At 43.4% G+C, this 22,128-nt stretch overlaps 1 protein-coding gene across 4 annotated transcripts in view; it reads left to right on the top strand.

Moving 5' to 3' along the window:
* ZFP91 (ZFP91 zinc finger protein, atypical E3 ubiquitin ligase) overlaps positions 1 to 22,128 on the top strand; it is a 136,330-nt gene that overhangs the window by 91,711 nt on the left and 22,491 nt on the right. For 3 of the 4 annotated variants that reach the window (XM_040320892.1, XM_040320894.1, XM_040320895.1), the window contains one exon: positions 8,823 to 8,915. The exons of the other annotated variant lie outside the window; for it this stretch is intronic. In XM_040320892.1, the coding sequence (XP_040176826.1) occupies positions 8,823 to 8,915 (93 nt within the window). The remainder of the gene's footprint in view (positions 1 to 8,822; positions 8,916 to 22,128) is intronic. 4 annotated transcript variants of the gene reach the window in all.

The following is a 22,128-nucleotide window of genomic DNA, read 5'->3' as shown; positions in this document are numbered from 1 at the left end:
AAAATCCAAAATGGTCTGTCTATTTTTATGTTTATAGCGCAAAAAATAAAAACCGCAGAGGTGATCAAATACCACCAAAAGAAAGCTCTATTTGTGGGAAAAAAAAGAACGTCAATTTTGTTTTGGTACAGCGTCGCACGACCGTGCAATTGTCAGTTAAAGCGACACAGTGGGGTATCGCAAAAAATTTGGTGGTCATTAAGGGGGTAAATCTTCCAGGGCGGAAGTGGTAAAAAAAAAAAAATTTGGTGGTGTTCTACTTTTATCGCCTCAAAAAAAAAAAAAAAAAAAAAATATAATATTATAGAGAGAGATATATATATATATACACACATACACACATACACACATACACACACACATACATACATACACACACACATACACACATACACACACACACACACACACACTTGTATTGATGTGGTTTACCGAAATCATGGTTGGGGCTACAGCCATAATCCCCAGTACTGTTTTTTTCTGGAGGCGATTCTCTGTTATGTAAAAGTGATCTGAATGGCTATACAGCCGCTGGATCACTTTAACAGGTGGCAGAAGGAGGTCTACCCCTCTTGCTGCTGCCCCCACCTTTACCAGGCTTTCCCATGGGGGAACCTGGTAACAATGTGACCAGATTGGTTGCATACCCTGGAAAGAATGGCAGGAACAGAAGTTCCCGTTCTGTGACTTCCGGTTTTAGTTTGTTTGTTGACAAGCCTGTCATGGCTCATGCTATCACAGGGGATGTTGTTCATGCCTTATGATGGTAATAAAGTTAATCCAAAAAATATATAAATAAATTAAGGCACAGTGTAAGAATATATACCGTATTACCCCCTAATTTTCCAGCCAAAATGTTGGTTTTGGGATATACTCGCCGTATAAGACTAACCCCTTTCTACTAGTCATGCCTCGCCTCACGGTGCCACCATTACATGCCAGTCTGTGCCCCATTACATGCCAGTCTGTGCCCCATTACATGCCAGACTGTGCCCCATTACATGCCAGACTGTGCCCCATTACATGCCAGACTGTGCCCCATTACATGCCAGACTCGCTGAGCAGACCTGGGGGGTTTTCTGCCCTTGGAAATCAGTTATTCCACTGTTCGGTAAAGTATATCTAAAGCCCTTACCTTATCCTAAGACATGCAGACATGCAGAATCGCGGCCGTACGTTTTTTCAAAAGCCGCGCCTCCTACGTCTTCTGTTCCGTGATAGGCGGAACACTCAGCTTCCCAGGAGGCACTGTGTTCAGTGTTCGCCTATCACGGAGGCCTCCGTGATAGGCGGACACTGAACACAGGACGAGAGGGCCTCCATGATAGGCGGACACTAAACGCAGTGCCTCCTGGGAAGCTGAGTGTTCCGCCTATCACGGAACAGAAGACGTAGGAGGCACGGCTTTTGAAAAAACGTACGGCTGCGATTCTGCATGTCTTAGGATAAGGTAAGGTTAGGTTACCGGCGTATAAGACGACCCCCGACTTTTAAGAAGATTTTAAGGGGTTAGAAAGTCGTCTTATAGGGGGGCGTGGCCAGCAGGGAATCTGTATGGAAGCTCACTGCTAGAGCTCCATGTTCTAATACCTTCCTGAAGCGGCTAGCAGCGACGAAAAGCGCGCCCGAGGACACAGTATCGATCCGGAGAGGACAGAGAACATCTCCAGCATTATGGAGAAACGTAATTCCCGCAAGAAACCCCGCAAATTGGGGTTGTTTATCAGTCCGGCTGAATCCCCTCAGGAAAAAGATGGCGCCTCCTCCCTCACACACACAGACCAGCTGCCAGGCAACTCTGTGAGGAGAAAGACACAGGCTCTGATGCTGCAGCAGCCTGAGAAGGAACAACAAAATGAAGCCTTTGAATCAGACTTCATCAGCCCTGTAAAACAAAGGAGAAAAGTGTCATCTGGAGATAAAGTAAGTGACATTGAAATAGACTGTGATTCTGATGCTGATATTAACCCCTATGAGGTAAAATTGGACTCCTTTCCCACCTCTGGCAAAGCAATGCTTGACACTGATATGAAGGAAATGCTAAAATCATTGCATGGAGCGATCCAACATGACATGAGAGCATTTATGCAAAAATCTAAAGCGGAAATAGGAGATTTGGGTGAAAGAGTGGATTATATTGAAAACAAAATGACTGACTTCACTGACGCCCATAATGAATTAGTTGATGACCATTTTGCTCTTGAGGAAGAAGTCAGACAACTGAAGCTTAAAGTCTCAGACCTCGAAGATAGGTCTAGGTGAAACAATATTAAATTCCGCGGCATCCCTGAAAACGTAAAAAATAATGACCTAAGAATCTTTTTGCAAAAAATGTTCGTGGACCTTATCCCCTCATTGCAAAAACAAGATCTAGTGATCGACAGAGCTCACAGACTTCCTAAGCCCTCGCACATCGCAGCGAAACTTCCAAGAGATGTGATCGCCAAGATCCATTTTTTCCAGACAAAAGACATGCTAATGCATTTTGCAAGACACCATGCACCACTACCAGACCCCTACGCGGGAATTATCCTATACTCCGATCTTTCCCAAGCTACTATCTTGGCGCGGAAAAACCTGAATCCGATCACCAAAATACTTCGAAACCACAAATTAATTTATAGATGGGGTTTTCCAACCAAACTATCTGTGGAAAAAGATAACATGTCTCATACAATACACACACTGGAAGATGGCCTCAAGATTCTGAAAAAATGGAATCTACTCCCAAATGATGAAAGTACCCCGATCGATGGAACCACCAAAGAAAAACTGACCGCTCCTTGGAATGTCAGTCATGGATGACACAACCGCCGGTATAAAAATTCTTGTCTCTTTTCTCTCCAGTTTATCATGGCCTAAGTTCCTCAGGCACATGAATCCCAGGGAGCCCCTATCCTGAACCCCTGATCTATGATTAACAAAGCCCCCACAACGAGAGTGCACACATTTATGCACACAAGAGTTGCTCGACAACTCGCTTGTTTTTACATGTTATTTTTTGTTTTTGTCTCTGTTTTTGACCATGATCCTAATTTCCTTCCCTCCCCCCCTCACAAGCAATATCTTACAATCTTCTTTTTTCATGGAAGTTATGTAGTCGATGGACACGCTTTGCCTTTACTACATTCGATACATATACAATTCATCTATATGAAAATTATTCGCTATGCCTAATCTAAAACTACTCTCATTAAATGTGAAGGGCCTCAACAGCCCCTTCAAAAGAAAAGCCCTATGGAATGATGCCCTAAAATTCGGATGCGACATACTCTGCATTCAAGAATCGCATTTTGCAAGAGACAACCCTCCTCAATTTTCACACCCTAAATTCCCGCATATCTTCGCATCTCACAACAGTAAGAAAAAAAAAGGAGTCCTGACGATCATCAAGGATTCAATCTCCTTTCAACTTTTGGACTCAAAAATTGACCAACAAGGTCGGTATGTAATACTGGTTGCAAAGATTGAAAATACAATACTAACATTAGTCAATATCTACGCACCAAATAGGAACCCACAACAATTCCTTCAAAAAGTTATCACAATAACAAAGAAAATACAAAAAGGCAATATTATCTTATGTGGGGACTTTAATGCAACGATGGACCCTACTCTGGACACCACTAAAGGGATCCAATCCAAACGAAGAGGTTTGAAGAACATCTTCTCACAAGAAGACCTCCATGATCCTTGGAGGTGTCTCCACGCAACAGAAAAGGACTTTACGTTTTATTCAAATGTCCATAAATCCTATTCTAGGATCGACTTCTTCATCACTGACAGAGCTCTCCTCCAGAAAACCACAGATGCCCATATACATAACATAACATGGTCTGACCATGCTCCAATCTCTTTAATTATTGATCTAGCCCAACAAAATTCGAAGCATGTTCTTTGGAGGAACAATACATATATTTTGTCACATAGAGGAGCTCTGGCAGAGATGAAGGAAAGACTAGAAGAATATTTTAAATTTAATGACAACGACGAAGTCTCTATCTCTAGTATATGGTGTGCCCACAAAGCTTTCTCCAGAGGAATGCTGATACAATTGACGTCTAGGGAAAAAAAAAGGCGGTCACAGGAGGTAAATAATCTATTAGTGAAAATAGACAAATTAGAGAAGGAACACAAGCTAGCCCCCAAACACATCCTCCTCCTCCAACAACTTAATGAAGCCAGACACGAGCTTAGAGCGACTTTGATCTCTGATCATGAAAAATACCTCAAAAAACTAAAACTAAACCACTACTCCCAAGGAAATAAAGCGGGTAAGTTACTTGCCATGCAACTACGTATTAGACAGAACAAACAGAAAATTCATGAAATTGTTCACCACAAGTCAGGAAAAGTATTGTATAACCCACAGAGTATAGCTGATGCGTTTGCAGAATACTATGAGGGCCTATATAATCTAAAAAAAGATCATACTGTCACCCAACCAACCCTAAAAGATATAACCCAATTTCTTGATAAACTTAACATCCCTACAGTAGATTCCGCTACATTAGAAAAATTAAATGATCCTATAACAGTAAATGAAATCAAAAAAGTAATCTCAATGTTACCACTAAATAAAGCGCCCGGTGCAGATGGCCTATCTAGTGAATACTTTAAGGCATTTGAAAATATGCTTTCTCCATACTTGACCAGATTGTTTAATCAAGCTGTCAACACCCGCTCATTCCCTAAGGAAATGCTTGAAGCAATTGTCATCACAATACCAAAGCAAGGGAAAGACCCGACTTCTCCAACTAATTATAGACCTATCTCGCTACTTAATTCTGATTTAAAAATTTTTGCTAAGGTTCTAGCTAATCGACTATTAGAAATTACTCCTTATCTGATTGAACCAGATCAAGTTGGATTCGTGAAGGGACGTCAAGGCCCGGATAGCACCAGACGGATGATTAATCTACTTAGCCATGTAGAGCGCTGTCGGATGCCTTCTCTGCTTCTCGGACTGGATGCGGAGAAGGCATTCGACAGAGTGCACTGGGGATATGTAGCGGAAACCCTTAAGAAATTTGGTCTCACAGGATTTATTTTTGAAGCCATAATGTCTCTCTATACTACACCATCTGCTAGGGTATTTACATCGGGAAGTATATCTAAACAGTTTAGTCTCTCAAACGGTACTAGACAGGGATGCCCCTTATCACCCATTATATTCTCATTAGCAATTGAACCACTGGCGATATCTCTCAGATCTAACCCCAATATCGTAGGAATCAAGGTCGGTCAAACAGAACATAAATTGGGATTATTCGCGGACGACGTTCTTTTAACTTTATCTGCTACCGACACACTACTAGAAGAGGTAACCACTATCCTAGATAAATTTGGATCAGTCTCTTATTATAAGATTAATCATAGTAAATGTTTTGTACTACCTATGAACATCCCGCCAGACCTAGTTGTTAAACTAAAACAACAATCTAGCTACAATTGGGACAACCCCTCCATTACCTATCTTGGGATTCAACTTACTTACCCACCTAATAAACTGTATGAAGCAAATTATCCCTCCTTATTAACTCAAATCACTCAAGATACACAGTCTATTAAAAAGACACAACTATCTTGGATTGGAAGAATAGCAGCCTTTAAAATGAAGACGTTACCAAAAATTCTATATTACTTCCGCTCCCTCCCCATCCCATTACCGACTAAATTTTTCACACAAATTAACTCGAAATTGAGCAACTTGGTCTGGTTGGGAAAGAAACCTAGAATTGCTTTATCTACTATGTCATTGGTTAAAGCTAAAGGAGGCCTAAACCTCCCAGATTTACGCCTATATTACTTCGCCTCACTCCTTGATCAAATGAGATACTGGTTCAGATATTCAAATGATAAATTATGGTTGAACATTGAACGAGAAGTGTCTAAAGGGAAGGATCTATTTTCCCTTTCCATGGCCTGCTATGCTCTACCAAAAATTAATACACCCAACTTCCTAACAATTAGAGCTACTCTGGCAGCCTGGAAGTTTGCTCTAACAAAATTACAGCCGACATGTAACCCAGTCCTAATGCCAATACCACTAGGAGTAATCGATTACTGTAAAGTAAGAATTACTACCACACCCTGGTCCAAACAGGGAATCAATTTTTTTGATCAGCTATCACCCGATGACATACATAAAATAACGAATAAACTCATAGCCAAACCGTTCAATAAAAACTTTGACCCAAAGAAAAGTGTGGAACTCCCTAGGGCGCTGTGGGAATTCTTCACTTCCTATAAAATAAGTGGGAAGAGAGGCATATCCCATATATATAAACTACTTTCATCTTTTCCAATTCAAACCAAAACTTTAAATATGATTAAATGGGAGAAGGATCTATCACAAGCTTTTACGTGGGAAGAATGGCAAAAAGCCATCCATATTAACAGTTCTTCTTCTGCATGTGTAGAACATTGGGAGAACGCCCAGAAAATACTAAACCGCTGGTATTTGACCCCTTACAGACTATCCAAAATATTCCCTAGCTCCTCCCCCATATGCTGGAGATGTGAATCCCACACTGGCAATTTGTTACATACCCTCTGGGATTGTAAAACCTTATCTAGCTTCTGGAATAATGTATCCTCCTTTATCGCATCCTTCACTGGTAATCTAAAAATACTCACACCTGAATTAGCCCTACTAGGTTTAAATCTAGATGTCTATCCTCCTCAATTTAGAACTATAGTTGCCAACTTCCTTACAGCAGCGAGACTCACCATAACAAAACTATGGAAATCTACCTTAGCACCTAACTTATCTGATGTTGTCCAGAGACTCAATACTCAGGCTCACTATGAGCTAATGTTAGCACATAGGAAAGGAACCATAAGTAAATTCATTAAAAATTGGAATGAATGGATTACTCATCCTAGGGCCTCAAATTTTCTGAAGAATTTTAATAATTATTAAGTGTGTTCCTGAACGACTACACTCCTAAACTAGACCGGATGTAAAAGATAACTTCCTACTCACCTTCCCCTCCCCTCCTTCCCTTGATACCCCTTTATGTTAATTTTGATTTTATTAAATAATATAAGATAATGAGCCATAATCCCTTGTTTACAGCATGATCCCGTTGGGGTAAACAGGGATTGCTAGTTACTTGTTTAAGCATCTGACCACTATCCAACTGGACTAAGGCCCTATATGGTTACTGTTTAGTAAAATGATAATTTGAAGCCTACCCAGGCACACTGTTGAACACATAGTATGACTAAGAAACTGTTGTATTGTTATGACTCTTATTTGTGCTTTATTGTGTATCTTTGAAAAATACAATAAAAAACATTTGAAAAGAAAGTCGTCTTATACGCCGGAAAATACGGTATATTTATTTTTAAATGTGTCATTCCCCAATCCCCCTGTGCTAATGTGTGAATCATAAATGCATATGTAAACGGCGATCGCACCACACATGAGGTATAATCACAAAGGTCCAAGCGAGAGCAATAATTCTAGCAACAGACCTCCCTGTGTAATACTAAACTGGTAACCTGTAGTGTAAAGGCTTTTAAAGCTTTGCCTATGAAGATTTTTAGGTACTGTACTTTAGTGCTGTACCACAGGTGTGCGCAGTTTTAAAGCATGACATGTTTGGTATCTATTTACTTGCCGTAACAAACATCACCTGTTATACAATACCCAATTGTTTTGGGAAAAATATATGTGTTCGCTAAAATTCATTAAAGTATATTTCTTCCAACAAAATTGCATTTGAATAACCACTGCGCAGATATCGTGCAACATAAAAAACTGCAACAGCCACCATTTTATTCTAAAAGGCCTCTGCGTAAACAATATATTTTATGTTTGGGGGTTTTAAGTAATTTTCTAGATCATTACATGTAGAAGAGAAATATCAGAATTGGCCACGGGGTCAAGTGGTTAAAGTCCAGAAAAATACACCACTGCAGTGGGGCCTCCCTGCACTGCAATGGTTAAATGCTCGATAAGTATAGGGGTAGAGGTATAGGCTGTATTACTTATCCTATTCCTCGCTCCAGCAGGCTTCCTTCATGCTTGGCAGCTGCACTCTGACGTTATTACATACAATGCTGGATATAAAGTCCTGCGTTGTATGTGAAAATGGGGAGGGAAAGTCCTGCGTTGTATGTGAAAATGGGGACAACTTGAATCGTCAGAGCGAAGAGGAGAAAGCCGGAAGCCTGCCAGAGTAAGGAAAAAGGTAAATATTCGTAAAAAAAAGTATTGCATCTTATTCCTTTACACTGCATGGGTACTTTTTTATTTTTTCCCAGAGTTCGGCTTTAATAACCTGAAATATTTGTCTTTATAATTGAGCACTTCAGTTTGAGCTACCCCTTGGTGCTATGGAATCCGTTTTAAAGTATGTTCATGCACCTGCAGATGCTCACATGTATACTCTATTGTTTTTCTTATTTACTGTAAATCGAGAACAGGTACGGGTTCACTTATTTGCACCACCCCAGATGCACATATTCTTTCCTTTGCTCTCCTACTTCTCCATTTAGCCATCGGGAGCAACAAGAGAAAGCTCTGTAAATTAGAGCATTCATAGGGTTGCACACTTTCTCCACACTGGAGGCCTGGGTGGCCAATCCCTATGTACGTTTAACCAACTAGGTACAGAGTGGCGACAATCCCAATTTCCATTTAATGGAAAACCACTAAAATATTATATAATAAACTGAAGATACGTCTGAATAGTTGAGGTAACAGGTTCCCAGGCATTTAATAAATTAATCTCTAAATTTACTGGGCCTTTTTGGTCCTTTCCACCCCTTTCACTTTGCTTCTTTATTTTCTCTCCTTTGCTGCTCCTCAGTGAGGATGAAGAAGACGATGAGGATATCTTTAGTGAGGAAGAAATTTATAAAGACGACCCCAGAGACAAGAGCTACAGACCCCAGATGAACAGGTAGAGTGCTCATGCGTTCATCTTTTACTGCTTCCCAAAGAGAACCTGTTAGGATCATCCTGGCTTTACTTTTTAGTGACTTGTGGATCAGATATGAAGATTTAGACTTTGCTGGCTGCTTGTTCCAGGTCAATGAAGCCAGGATCAGGAAGATGGCCCTGCTGCATGTTCATAAACAAGTTGGCACTGGCAGCTGCTATAATATCCTGACAGGTTCTCTTTATAGAGTTTCTTCAGAAAGAGTAAAGTACGCTTTCCACTTGATGTGGATCGTGTGTACAGGGCATTAGAGGTTTCCTCTTGATGAAAAATCATTTTCTGCACTGGCTGCCAATCGAATGGACTGTCCTGCTCAGAATGCCTACCTATACCAGCACCGAGGACACATGTTGAGCACAGGTATTTAGTGATAAGCAGCCCTTTGTTTATTTATAACAGACATTGGCAAACTTTTGTTGCTGATCTCCATCTGAAAATGCTACTATGCTAAGACTCTCCGGGGGGGCGGTTATAGAATAGGCAGCTGAAAAATTAAGCATTCTTTTGCAAAACTGAGCTCTGCATGTTAATTTCTTGAGGACATGGTAATGCATAGGGAGGATTAAGGCAAACGTCATTAAAGTGGTTGAAAACCCTTACAATCCATTTTTTACTACAGGTTAGCCTATAACGAGGCTTACCTGTAGCTACCCCGGATATCTTCTAAACCTGCACAGTTGAGGAGATATCCCCTGTATCAGCATGTTCCAACATCATTGGCACATGCGCACGGAAGCAACGGCACATGGGATTCGTGCCGTTACCGGTGGTTCGCATGCGCTGGAGTGATGTCATCGTGGCTCCGGCCAATCACAGTGCCAGAGCCCGAAAGTAACTTCTGGAGTGATGTCGCAGACAGGAGCTGTGTACTGGGACTGTTGTGGGGGGCTTTGATGTAAGATGTGTATTTCATAATGAGCTAGTATGCAGTGCATACTAGCTCATTGTGCTTTTGTCTTGCAGTTTTTTTTTATTGGGTTTACAACCACTTTAAGGTGGACAAACCCTTCAACCAGTTCTTGCCACGGTTTATTTTAGATCTGGTTTTAGAATTCATAAAGCCCCTGGTTTGCCCCATGAAAGGTAAACCAGTATGAAACCCAAAAACAAAAAATTATTAAAGCAGAACTAAACCCTCCTATCCTTTTAAGCCAATAAAGCTACCATTTTAGTCTGTGCTTAATCTGCAAATGCCATGATATGCTGCAGTTTACCAATGCAAATATGTGGTGGCTGCATTCACTTTTTTTGAGGGGGGGGGGGGGGGGGGTTGTGATGGACCTGTCCCTCACTCCGATTGAGTGCTTCCGTCAGTATACCGCTACCTCCTGTCTGAACTGATATTGCAACCAAGAATTAGGTAAGACTCGTTTGCCTGCACAACTGGAACTTTTATTGAACAAGCATACACATAATATATTACCACAGGAGGACATACACATCCCCCCCCCCCCCCCCCCCCGGGATCATATTACCCTAAAAATACAAACTGTAACCAGGAATATAATTACGACATGCACTATAAACATTACGTTAATAAGCCACCTGGACACTCATAGGTAGATTCAAAGAGATGGGACTAACTTTAGGGCGGCCTAGCCTAGCCTGTTTAGGCTACACCGCCGTAAATTAACTAGGCTAGTAGTGATTCTCAATCTACTTACCTGCTAATCTACGGCGGCGTAGCCTCAAACCAGCGGGCGTAAGGGCGCCTAATTCAAATTGGTTGGAGGGGGGCGTGTTGTATGGAAATGAGGCTTGACCTGGCGTTTTTTGCTACTGCGCATGCGCCGGGCGCCTACTTTACCCAGTGCGCATTGCGGCTAAGGACGCCGTACAGGCATGTACGTAAACGACGTAACTCCCGATTCGCGGACAACTTGCGCAAACGATGTAAAAAATTCGAACCTCGCGGCGGGAACGGCGGCCATACTTAACATTGGCTAGGCCACTAGAGCATAGCTCTAACTTTAGGCCGCCTAAGGCCTTACGGAAACGACGTTAATCGACTGCGGCAGGCTCACGTACGTTCGGGAATCGTCGTAAAAGCTCATTTACATAATCTACGCCGGCCGCAATGGAAGCGCCACCTAGCGGTCAGCCAAAACATTGCAATCTAAGATAGGACGGCGCAAGCCGTCCTATCTTAGATATGTTTAAGTGTATCTCTGTTAGAGAATACACTTAAACATAGGTCGGTGCAGATTCAGAGTTAGATCGGCTTATCTGTAGATAAGCCGGCCTAACTCTTTCTGAATCTACCTATCAGAGATCTAATTCTAGGTCAGACTTCCCGGCCTCAGGCTCACAAAGTACAATACATGTTATTTTAAGTAGAGGTCGACCGATCTGGGTTTTTCTCTGGCCGATGCCAATATTTAGAAATTGCGGCGGCCGATGGCTGATCTATGATGCCGATTTTTTTGTGCCGATATGTTAGGCCGATTTAAAAAAATAAATTTCCCCCTTATCTCATAAAATCTTATAGTTGGACCCCTTTCACACTGGGGTGTTTTTCAGGCTAAAAATAGCACCTGTAAAGTGCCTGCAAAATGGCTCCCCTGCAGTCTCAGTGTGAACGCCCAAGTGCTTTCACACTGAGGCAGTGCGCTGGCAGGACGTTAAAAAAAGTCCTGCAAGCAGCATCTTTGGAGCGGTGTATACCGCTCCTCCACCACTCCTGCCCATTGAAATAAATGGGCACTGCTGTGGAAGTGCCTGCAAATCGCTTCTGCAGCGGTGCTACACGGGCGCATTTAACCTCTTCATCGGCTGCTAGCTGGGTTATAAGCCCCCCGCTAGCAGCCGAATAGCGTCTGCCCGCTCCAGTGTGAAAGCAGCGGAGTTCCGCAGAAAAAAAAAAAAATATTAAAAGTCAGCAGCTACAAATACTACAGCTGCTGACTTTTAATATATGGTCACTTACCTGTCCTGGGCGCCTGCGATGTTGGCACCCGAAGCCAAACTCTCCCTCGGCTCTCGGGTGCTGCCCCGGCCATCTTCGGTAAGGGAATCAGGAAGCAGGCACAAAAACAGGTAATCAAAACTTTTGGACGGAGAAAAAAAGTGCATTTTTTCCCCAAAAATTATGTTTGCGCAAATACCGTGTGACGTAAAATATTGCAACAACCGCTATTTTATTCCCTAGGGTCTCTGCTAAAAAAAAAATATATAATGTTTGGGGGTTCTATGTGATTTTCTAGCAGAAAATACAGGATTTTTAATTGTAAGCAACAAGTGTCAGAAAAGATTTAGGCCCGGATTCACAGACAACTTACGCCGACGTATCTGTTGATATGCGGCGCAAGTTCAAGGATGTGTCGTCGTATCCATGCACTGTATTCAGGAAACAAGATACGTCTGAATTTTGCCAAGATACGACCGACTTAAGTCTCCTACGGCGTCGTACCTTGGGTGCATATTTACGCTGGCCGCTAGGGGCGCTTCCGTTAATTTACGCGTCAAATATGTAAATGAGCTAGATACGCCGATTCACGAATGTACTTGTGCCCGTCGCAGTAAGCTACGCAGTTTACGTAAGGCGTACGTCCGGCGTAAAGTTACCCCTGCTATATGAGGCGCAAGTAATGCAAAGGTATGGACGACGGAACAAGCGTCGGATTTTACGTCATTTACGTAAGTCGTACGTGAATGGGGCTGGGCGTAGGTTATGTTCACGTCGTTGCCATTGAGCCGTCGTATCCTACAGCGTAAATTCTACATGATTCTGAGCATGCACGCGCAGTTCGTTCGGCACTTCATTTACATGGGGTCACGATTAATTTCAATACAACACGCCCACTACCAGCCTACTTTGAATTAGGTGGGCTTACGCCGGCCCATTTACGCTACGCCGCCACAACTTAGGGAGCAAGTGCTTTGTGAATAGTGTACTTGCCTCTCTATGTTACGTCGGCGTAGCGCATATGAGATGCGCTACGTCCGCACAGAGATACGCCGATCTCTGTGAATCTGGCCCTTAGTCTTTAAATGGTTAAACTGAGAACAACATTGTATTCTTTTCTCACACTTGGCAGGCTGCCCAGAAACAAGTCACTCCACGGGAAACTTCAGGCAACTTGCAAATGACTTCTGTATCATAGAAGTCAATTCAAGTCGCGTTGAAGTAAATCTGCTTTTTTTTTAAAAACAATCGGCCGATGACGATTAATTAAAAAGTGCCAAAAATCGGCCGATATATCTGTCGACCTCTAATTTTAAGTATAAACACATTCACCAATAGATAACGTTTTTTTCAATTAAGAAAAGAGAGGGGATAGTTTGCGGTGCGTTTTATTTGCAAAATGATAGTGATGAGAAAGCACAATTTCTTTGTTTACAAAATTTACAAAAATGCTTTATTCATAAATATATACAAGGAGTATACAAATATACAATTGATTAGTTTAAAAAAAAGGAAAGTGGACAACCAGTTGTTGATTTGATTCAGTGGATAATAGAGAGCATCAATCAGTTGGAAATACAGATGCAACTGGAAAAGGAAATCGCATAGACCCTACATGTTTCGCGGACTTCCGCTTCTTCAGGGGAGGGAGCGATATTCAATCAGAATAAGCAACTGAAAAGGTATATACACAGATATTAACCAGTGAGATATGATACACAATTAAATTATTGGGTAGCATAAATCTAAAATGGCAAGTAATGATAAAAATGGTTCCAAGGCTTAGAAGACAACAAATTCTTACCCACGAGTTGCCCACAGTTGGTGACAGACACAAGGTCCCGCCAAGATTGAACTGGTCATGCGCGTATTCCTGCAATTGGCAGAAAAAGTTTAACATGGGCCACAAAAGGACAGTCTAAGAAGGTGAGAAAAAAAAAAGGGGGGGGAAATTAAATACGGATACAAGGCAACAATAGCCAATCAAAAGAGATTGCTAAACGTTATGGTAATTATTGAGAAAATATATAGTGGCCATAGTGTTAATTAACACATAAAAGGCCATTGGCAATAGTTGCTATAGAACAAAAAAACATGTGTTACTCACATAAATGGCGATTTGGAGAGTTAATTAACCAGAGACATCAGTGAGTAATTGGGCTGCAGTGCTAGTTCAATAGAGGATTCCACAGAATAACTGTTAAAGAAACAATTGGCTACAGTTATAAAGGTGTCCCAGCCTCCAACAGGACAGCCATGAAAAGAAACAAAAACAAAAAAATATTAAACAAATTTCATACAAATGTATCAAAGCAGACGCATGATTCATTAAAAGGAAATTGCTACAGAAAGATTCACATACCTGCAAAAGATCTATATAGAGATCAGATGCAGTGTGGCAAAGCCATATAGCACAGTGTGATTGGTGTATATAAAGCAAGAAGAAAATCAGCTACTTAGTCCTGCAAGGAACTAAAGAAAATACACAGCAAAAAATAATGCAATTAGGAGAAATTAAAAAAAAAAAAAAAAACGGATTGTAGAAATAGCACAGCAATACGTTTGTCTCACCTGCAAAGCACATATCATGAGAGTACTCACTGGACTTGTAACCCAACGGAGCCCTGCAAACATTCGTTTATATAGGCCGTCCTAACCCAATGTGTGACGTGTGAACATCACATGGAATCGGGTGGGCCAATCACAGCAAAAGTTCAACCCCAATGTATAGTGTGCAAAAAAACGAGTAACAGCCCAGAGAGGCTTGATGAGATGACAGGTGGAGTGAATATCACAGTGTGAGCTCTCAGTGGACAAATGAGCTCAAAAAAGTGTGTGTAAGGGAATACACACAGCAATAAGAACAGGTTCATCATAGATGGTAGGGACTGGGTGGTCAGTGATCCAGGGGAAGATCGCTAACGCTACTGCATGGGGAAGAAAAGCTGTGGGTAAGGGGAGTCAGTGTATGGAGGCTAACACTAGGCTCCCCGGGCGCCCTTATGACCAATGAATAAACCGATCATCAACGCAGAACAAAAAGGGGGGGGGGGGGAAAGTGGCATACCGCCAAATGTGTCCAAATATTGTGGTCAAAAAGCCGAGGAACCATTTAAATAGTAAACCGATCATGTATAGTTATGTATAGTTGAATTAATATGCGGTGGCATTGTTCTGAAAAATTATATATGTGAAAAACATATGATTAATACGTTTTTGATTGATAATAATGACAAAAATGATTAATAGGATAAAATTACAGTGTACTTTCTAATATAATTAGATTTTTTGTATATATATATATCCAACAGTATAAGGAGACAGGATATTGTCCTGTGTCCTTAAAATGCCCCAGTGACAATTGCATTGAGGGAAAATACATAAAGGTAAGAGAACAAAATACAGGGAAAAGGGATGGGCTAAGGAATGCAGGAAGGGAAAGGGATGGGAGGAAGGAAAATAAATAAATGGAAAGAGTATAGATACATAATTTACAGATAGATGGAAACAGCAAGACATAAGTCAAAGTTGGTAAAGAGGGTAATAGGGAAAGAAAAGAACAAGTGCATAGGCATATGTTGACAGATGTATTCAAAGAAAAGATTTAAAGCTCAGATTTTCATTCAAGCCAGGGTATTGGGTGGCTTTAAGGCTATAAATCCATCGAGCTTCTGATTGTAATAGCGCTGAATCCACACTCCCGCCCCTGAGATCGGGGGGAATGTGGTCCAGAGCCATAAAAGTGATCACCTTTGAGTCAAAATTATGAAAGGTAGCTACTTTCTTTTTAAAGATTGGTTTCAAGTGATCACCAATTCTTATGAAAAAACATCTTTTGGTCTTTCCCACATAGAAACATACACATTGGGCAAGATAAATTTACTCCCAGTGTTTGACATGTCACTAATGTTTTAGTTGCATGCCATTGGCCATTGGGCAGTTAAAATTTTTCATAATTGGCTACATAGGGGCACATGTCACAATTACCACAAGGTGCAGTACCTCCTCTATGGGAGGTTTTGTTTGAGGTATCAGGAATCAAGTGAAAGTGACTTCGAACAAGACGGTCCCTAAGTGAGGGTGCCCTGCGGTAAGTGACTTCTGGATAATTCTGCACAAATTTACTTACAGATGAATCAGCGCAGAGTAGGGGCCAGAATTGTTTTAGAATGTTTTTTATATCTCTGTGCTGGCTTGAATAGCGTGTAATAATCCAGACAATGTCCGTTTTTTGATTGTTACGTTTCATTTTATTAGATCCTTTAGAAAAAATGAGAGAACTCCTTTGCTGTGGTTTAACTCTGTTGAACGCTCTCTTAAGGCATCTATGACTATATCCTCTTTGCTTCAATCTATGGTAAAGATTAGTTGAATGGATTCGAAAATCCTCGTCTCTGCTGCAGTTGCGTCTTATGCGTAAATACTGGCTGTAGGGGATGCTATTCACTAATGATTCAGGGTGAGCACTTCCCGCATGCAGGATCGTATTTCCTGCAGTGGGTTTCCTATAGAGGGATGAAAAAATCATACCCTGTTCATCAATGGATACCGTTAGATCGAGAAAATGAATCTCTGTACTACTATGGTCCATGGTGAACCTAAGATTGAAATCGTTGTCAGAGATTGCGGTGACAAAATCTTGCAGCTCCGACTCCGTTCCTGTCCAGAACTGGAGAACGTCATCGATATATCGGTACCAAGGGATGACCTTGTCCAAAAATGGGGCAAGGTCGTCTCTTGAAAAGAGGCTTCTCTCCCACCCCCCCCAGGTACAGGTTGGCATAAGATGGGGCGCATTTCGTCCCCAACGCAACCCCCTGTACCTGGAGGTAGTGGGAAGAGCCAAAGACAAAAACATTATGTTTTAAAATGTAGCCTAACAGATCCAGAATAAAAGTGTTATACTTGGAAGTTAATGGACCTCTTTCAGCTATAAAGCTGTGTACAATTTCCAGACCCTTTTGGTGGGGTATAGAATTGTATAGACTCTCAATGTCCAACGCCACCAAAATAGTACCCCTAGGAAGGGTGATACCTTCCAGGGTTTTTAGCAAATCAATCGTGTCCTTGATATATGAGATTAAAGATGTGACATGTGGAGATAAGTAACAATCAACCAGAGAACTTGCATTTTCAGTTAGACCAGCACAACCCAAAATTATGGGTCGGCCAGGTGGGTCAATGAGAGATTTGTGGGTTTTCGGTAAAGCGTAGAAAGTTGGAACTCTAGGATCTTTCGTGTTTAAAAACTTTCAGGTGTCTTTATCTATAGTGCCCTTAAATAGGGCCTTAGAGATAATGGTTCGAAATTTGTTGCTGAAATTTTCTAGTACCGTCCTTGAAATTGGTCGGTACCAGTCAGAGTTTGCCAAGATTTTGGTACACATACGTTCGTATTATTCAACGTTCATAATGACAAGGTTTCCCCCTTTTTAAACTAATCAATTGTATATTTGTATACTCTGTATTTATAAATAAATCATTTTTGTAAACAAAGAAATTGTGTTTTTTTTCATCACTATCATTTTGCAACTAAAACGCACCGCAAACTATCCCCTCTCTTTTCTTAATTGAAAAAAACTATCTACCTATTTGGGATTAGGTGCCTTTTTCTTGGGTGAATCAATACATTTTGGACCATATCTATACAACATTCACCAATAGTTTGCTAGGAGACAATATATGTGTTAATTAGCACAATTAACAATGAGTTGAAGCCCCTTCAGACTAGTAGACAACAGGAGAGACTGGGCTTTCCAGATCTCATTAACCAACGTTCCTTTCACATACATCTGTCTAAATCCCAAGCTGGCAGAGACCATCATGGCCTCCTTAATAATGTCCTTTTGTATTACAAAACAGAACATCTTCCTAAATGCTTGTAGCTCGCTTAAATGCCAGGGCCCATAGTCGGCAGGCAAGAGGCTAGCATTCAGTCCCCTCCAAAAACTTCTGTTCCGGGTGAGTCTATCACATTTCTCCCCCATCAAAAGTCGACCAACAAGGTTCCAGACCTCCACCCGGTCTAAACATGTGTTTTTCAGGCAGAGTGAACTTGCATAGTCAGTCCGCATGATCTCCATTCTTTGCTGCAAGGATTAGTTGTCGTCAGTAGGTGTGGGGCAGAGGTCATTAACGCTCTGTCCGGCTGCCAGCGATTTAGCTGGGTGGTTTTTAATACTCTGGGGTCTCGGTTTGCTTCTGCTGGGGAGAGGAATGAATTGCCCCAGCTCCCTGAAGCTGTGGAGATACTGTAGGTGCTAGACTCCCTGGAACTCTGCAGTTGTTCCTGGTGCTGGGCAGAGGGTGGTAGCACTCTGCCCTGTTGCCAGCACTTCTGCTGGCGACTCACATAATCTGCTTCGGCTAACTGTTGGGGAGGGAGACCAGCTTCCTCCAATCCCAGACTGTGGATCTGCCACTTGGGAGGAAGGATGACCACGTTCTTTCTGTGGCTGGGGAATGAGGATGGCTTCCTCCTCTCCCAAGCCCTGGAATTGCAAATGGGAAGATGAGCCAGCTGTTTCATCTCCCATACCTTTACCCGGCTCCTGGACAGATGCATTCCTGTATCCAAGATCAACCCGTGCAGAAACGGCATCGTCAAGGTGAGTCCGCACTTGCTGTATCCGCCATAAGATCTCTGCGTCCATAACTGCGGGCGAAGATGGGCAAAGCACACTGTTACTCTGCCATATTGCCGACACTTCAGCTGGTATTTCAGAGTTGTCGGCTGGTATTTCCTGATAGTCCCAGGCAAAGGGAGCCCAGACTTGCTGCTGAGCAGAATCTAGCAGCCTTCTGTAGGCCATCTCCAGCTCCCATTCCTGTTTGGCTAGAAACTCCAAATCTTCCAGTGCCCAGAGAACTTTCGAGACATTCAGCATCTGTTCTCTGTATTTCAAGATTTCCTCCAAACGCTATTCCAATTCGCTCCAAAAGTCGGGGTCCTCAGACAGCCTCTTTAATAACAGCCCCAGGCTGCTGTAGCCAAAGCCTTCTGTTGGGCTGTCATCCGCTATCCACTGGCACATTTGGGCTACAATCCAACGGAGGGCTCTGTAGCTTTTGTCCAACCGAATCTCTGCCTGGACCAGCCTGCCTAACTTCGTTTTCCATTCCTTCTGTGGTTGTTTGCCCAAAAACATAATTTGCACTTCGTACTGCGACCAGTACCTTTCCTGGATGGAGGAGGGAATTTTTTCTGGTGTCACTGCTCACTTGCTAGCACTTCCAAAGTTCCCAGCGGACAGAAGCATACCATCCCAGCGGGACCTGCTCCGATTCTGGTCCTCTTTGGTCCCATGTATCAACCTCCTTCCGAATTCCTCTTCCATGTGGCTGATATCCGAACCTTGAATCCAGGTGGAGGTTTGGGTGTTCCAGACTGCAGGAAGCATCCCACTGCTTGCCACCAATGTAACGGAACCATCCCACACACCGCTTGAGTGCTTCCGTCGGTATACTGCTTTCTCCAGTGTGAACATAGATATCAGATATTTTAGCCACATATTGCAACCAAGAACTGACAGGACTTGTTTGGCTGCAAAACTGGAACTTTTATTGAACAAACTTACACAGAATATGTACACCACAGGAGGACATCCCCGCTCCTGATCATATTACCCTAACAATACAAAATGTAACCAGGAATATAATTACAACAATCAACATATACTATAAATATTACTTAGCTACCTAGACAGATCTCATTCCAGGTCCGACTTCCTGGCCCCGGGCTCACAAAGTGCAATACACATTATTACACGTATTAACACATCCCTCAATAGTTTGCTAGGAGACAATAGGTGTGTTAATTTGCACAATTCACAATGGGTGAAAGACCCTTTAGACTAGTAGTCAACAGGAGACCCGGGGCTTTCCAGATTTCATTAACCAGTGTTCCTTTCACATACATCTGTCTACTGAGTCCCAAGCTGGCAGAGACCATCATGGACAAAAATGTCCTTTCTCTTTTCGTCCCTGGACGGACACGGCTCCTTAAAACTTGACAAGTGGGTTATGTTCCGTGTATTAGGAGAGGACTAGGCAGACATGTTATCTTAAAACATGTAACTTTAACAACGTGAGTGAGTAACTTGTATAGCACTACAAATGCGACCTGAATCGCCTCAAGGCGCTTTGCATCCAGTGTCACCCTGATCTTTCAGAAGAGGTGGGTCTTTATTTTTTCCCTAAAAGCCAGATGGTTTTCTTCCATGTGGATGCTCGTGGGTAGAGCATTCCAGAGCCGAGGTCCTTGGACTGCAAATCTACGTTCACCCTTAGATTTGTAGCTGGATTTGGAGGAGGTTTTGGATATCCAGCGACAGGCTGGATATTTTATAGTTCCTTGTAGTCCCCCCAGTTCGGCCATCGAGCGTGAGCAGACCTTAGCTACGCGCTGGGTTGGCCACGACATACCCTTGGCTCCAGGGGTGGCCGGTGAGCATATGCTCCGGGGTCCACATATGACTGGGCTGCTGCTGTCTCACTCACAGTGGACCTAGCCGACAGCTACTCCGTACCACTCGGTTGTAAGTCTGTCAGGGACGCGCCAGCAAGGACAGGTAAGTAAGTTTCCTCCTGCCTCTGCGTGATGGAACAGCTGGGCATTCCCGGGATAAAGGGGTTTTCCTGTCCTCCCTTTTCCTGCTCTCTGTCACCCTTTCCCCTCCTGCCTTAAGGGCCGCTGTGACTGGGGGGACTCCGGGTCCCTGTTGGGGACTGCGGGGTGTCGGGGTCCGCTTTCTGTGAGGGGTGTTCCCTGGGAAGTCTCTGCCACGGCCTTCTCGTCCACATCGTGGTGCTCAGGCACCATTTTTGCAGCGCCGACGCCATTTTTATTATCCCTGCCTTTCTCTATTGAAAATTCCGTTGGCAGTCATTATGCCGTGGCTGTGCTGTGACCCAGGTCGGTATTGTGGGCGGCGATTTTCTTGTGGTCCGCGGCCTTTTATCTGAGGCATCTGGCGGCCATTTTGGGGTTGGTTTTTGGCCTCTAGCACTGGCTTTCTGAACGGCGCGCAGTACATTCTTCTCACAGCTTTCCTCAGTTTTTTCTCACAACACCTTGTACTGACAGAAGGCAGACAGCGGCGCTGATCGGTCTCCTTCTGGGTGGTGAGTCTCCTCGGTACCCCCCCCAGTTGGTGCAGCAAGGAGGGTGGACTTATTGAGTGTTTTCACTTAGTCCCTGAGGGCTGTCAGTGGGTGATTATGGAGTCAGTATCTGGCCTTTCTTCCCCTAAATTGTCAGAGGCAGCAAACGGTGCCCCTGCGGTTCCCATGGATACGCTGACGGCAGTCCTGGAGTCATTTGTTTCCAGGGTGGAAGCGGCGTGCAGGCGTAAGGGGGGTAAAAAGCGCCCCTTCCCCCGCCATCTTTGGGCCTGGCTGCGGCTCCCGTCCGCCGGGCACACGCACGGGAGTCGGGGGCGAGCGGGGGGCGCGCGCGCGCCCCTAGTGGCGGCTGAAAGAGCCGACGTAGTATGACGTGCTCTCGCCCAGGAGAGCCAGCTTGCTTACGTAGAATGGCGGTGCGCGGTCGGCAAGCAGTTAAAGTCCCGGGGCGAATCCTTTTGTTTTGACTGTAGTCCCAAAGAAGGACAGTGTCCGTCCAATCTTGGACCTCAAGGCCCTCAATGCCTTTGTGAGGGTGTGAAAGTTCCGGATGGAATCAATTCGTTCGGTGGTTAGTGCGCTCCATCCGGGGGATTTTCTGGCGTCCTTGGAAATCAAGGACGTATACTTGCATGTCCCAATCTGCGCCAGAGATTTCTGCACTTTGCGATCGGCAAAGACCACTATCAATTTGTGGCTCTTCCCTTTGGCCAAGCTTCAGCACTGAGAGTTTTCACCAAGATGCTTGCCCTGATTCTGGCTTTGCTGAGACAGCGAGGCATTGCTGTCGTGGGCTACTTAGACGATCTTCTGAGAGTTGCTTCTGGCTCAGAATTAGAAGGGGACGTGTCTCTAGCCAGTCAGACCCTCCAGGAATTTGGTTGGGTACTGAACATCCAGAAGTCGATATTGGTACCGACTCAGCATCTGGAGTACCTAAGATTGATCCTGGACTCCTCGGAGGCGAAGGTCTTCCTTCCTTTGGAGAAGTTGCAGACACTCCAGTCGGCAGTGAAATTGCTAGCATCCCGCAAATGGCCGTCTCTCCATTTTTGCATGCGAGTTCTGGGCCTCATGGTGGCCTCCTTCGAGGCAGTACCGTATGCCCAATTCCAAACTCGAGTCTTGCAGAAGGAGATCCTGTCC

This window comes from Rana temporaria, chromosome 8, assembly GCF_905171775.1.
Source record: "Rana temporaria chromosome 8, aRanTem1.1, whole genome shotgun sequence".
NCBI classification, from domain to species: domain Eukaryota; kingdom Metazoa; phylum Chordata; class Amphibia; order Anura; family Ranidae; genus Rana; species Rana temporaria.
This window is presented reverse-complemented; position numbering and strand designations above follow the sequence as displayed.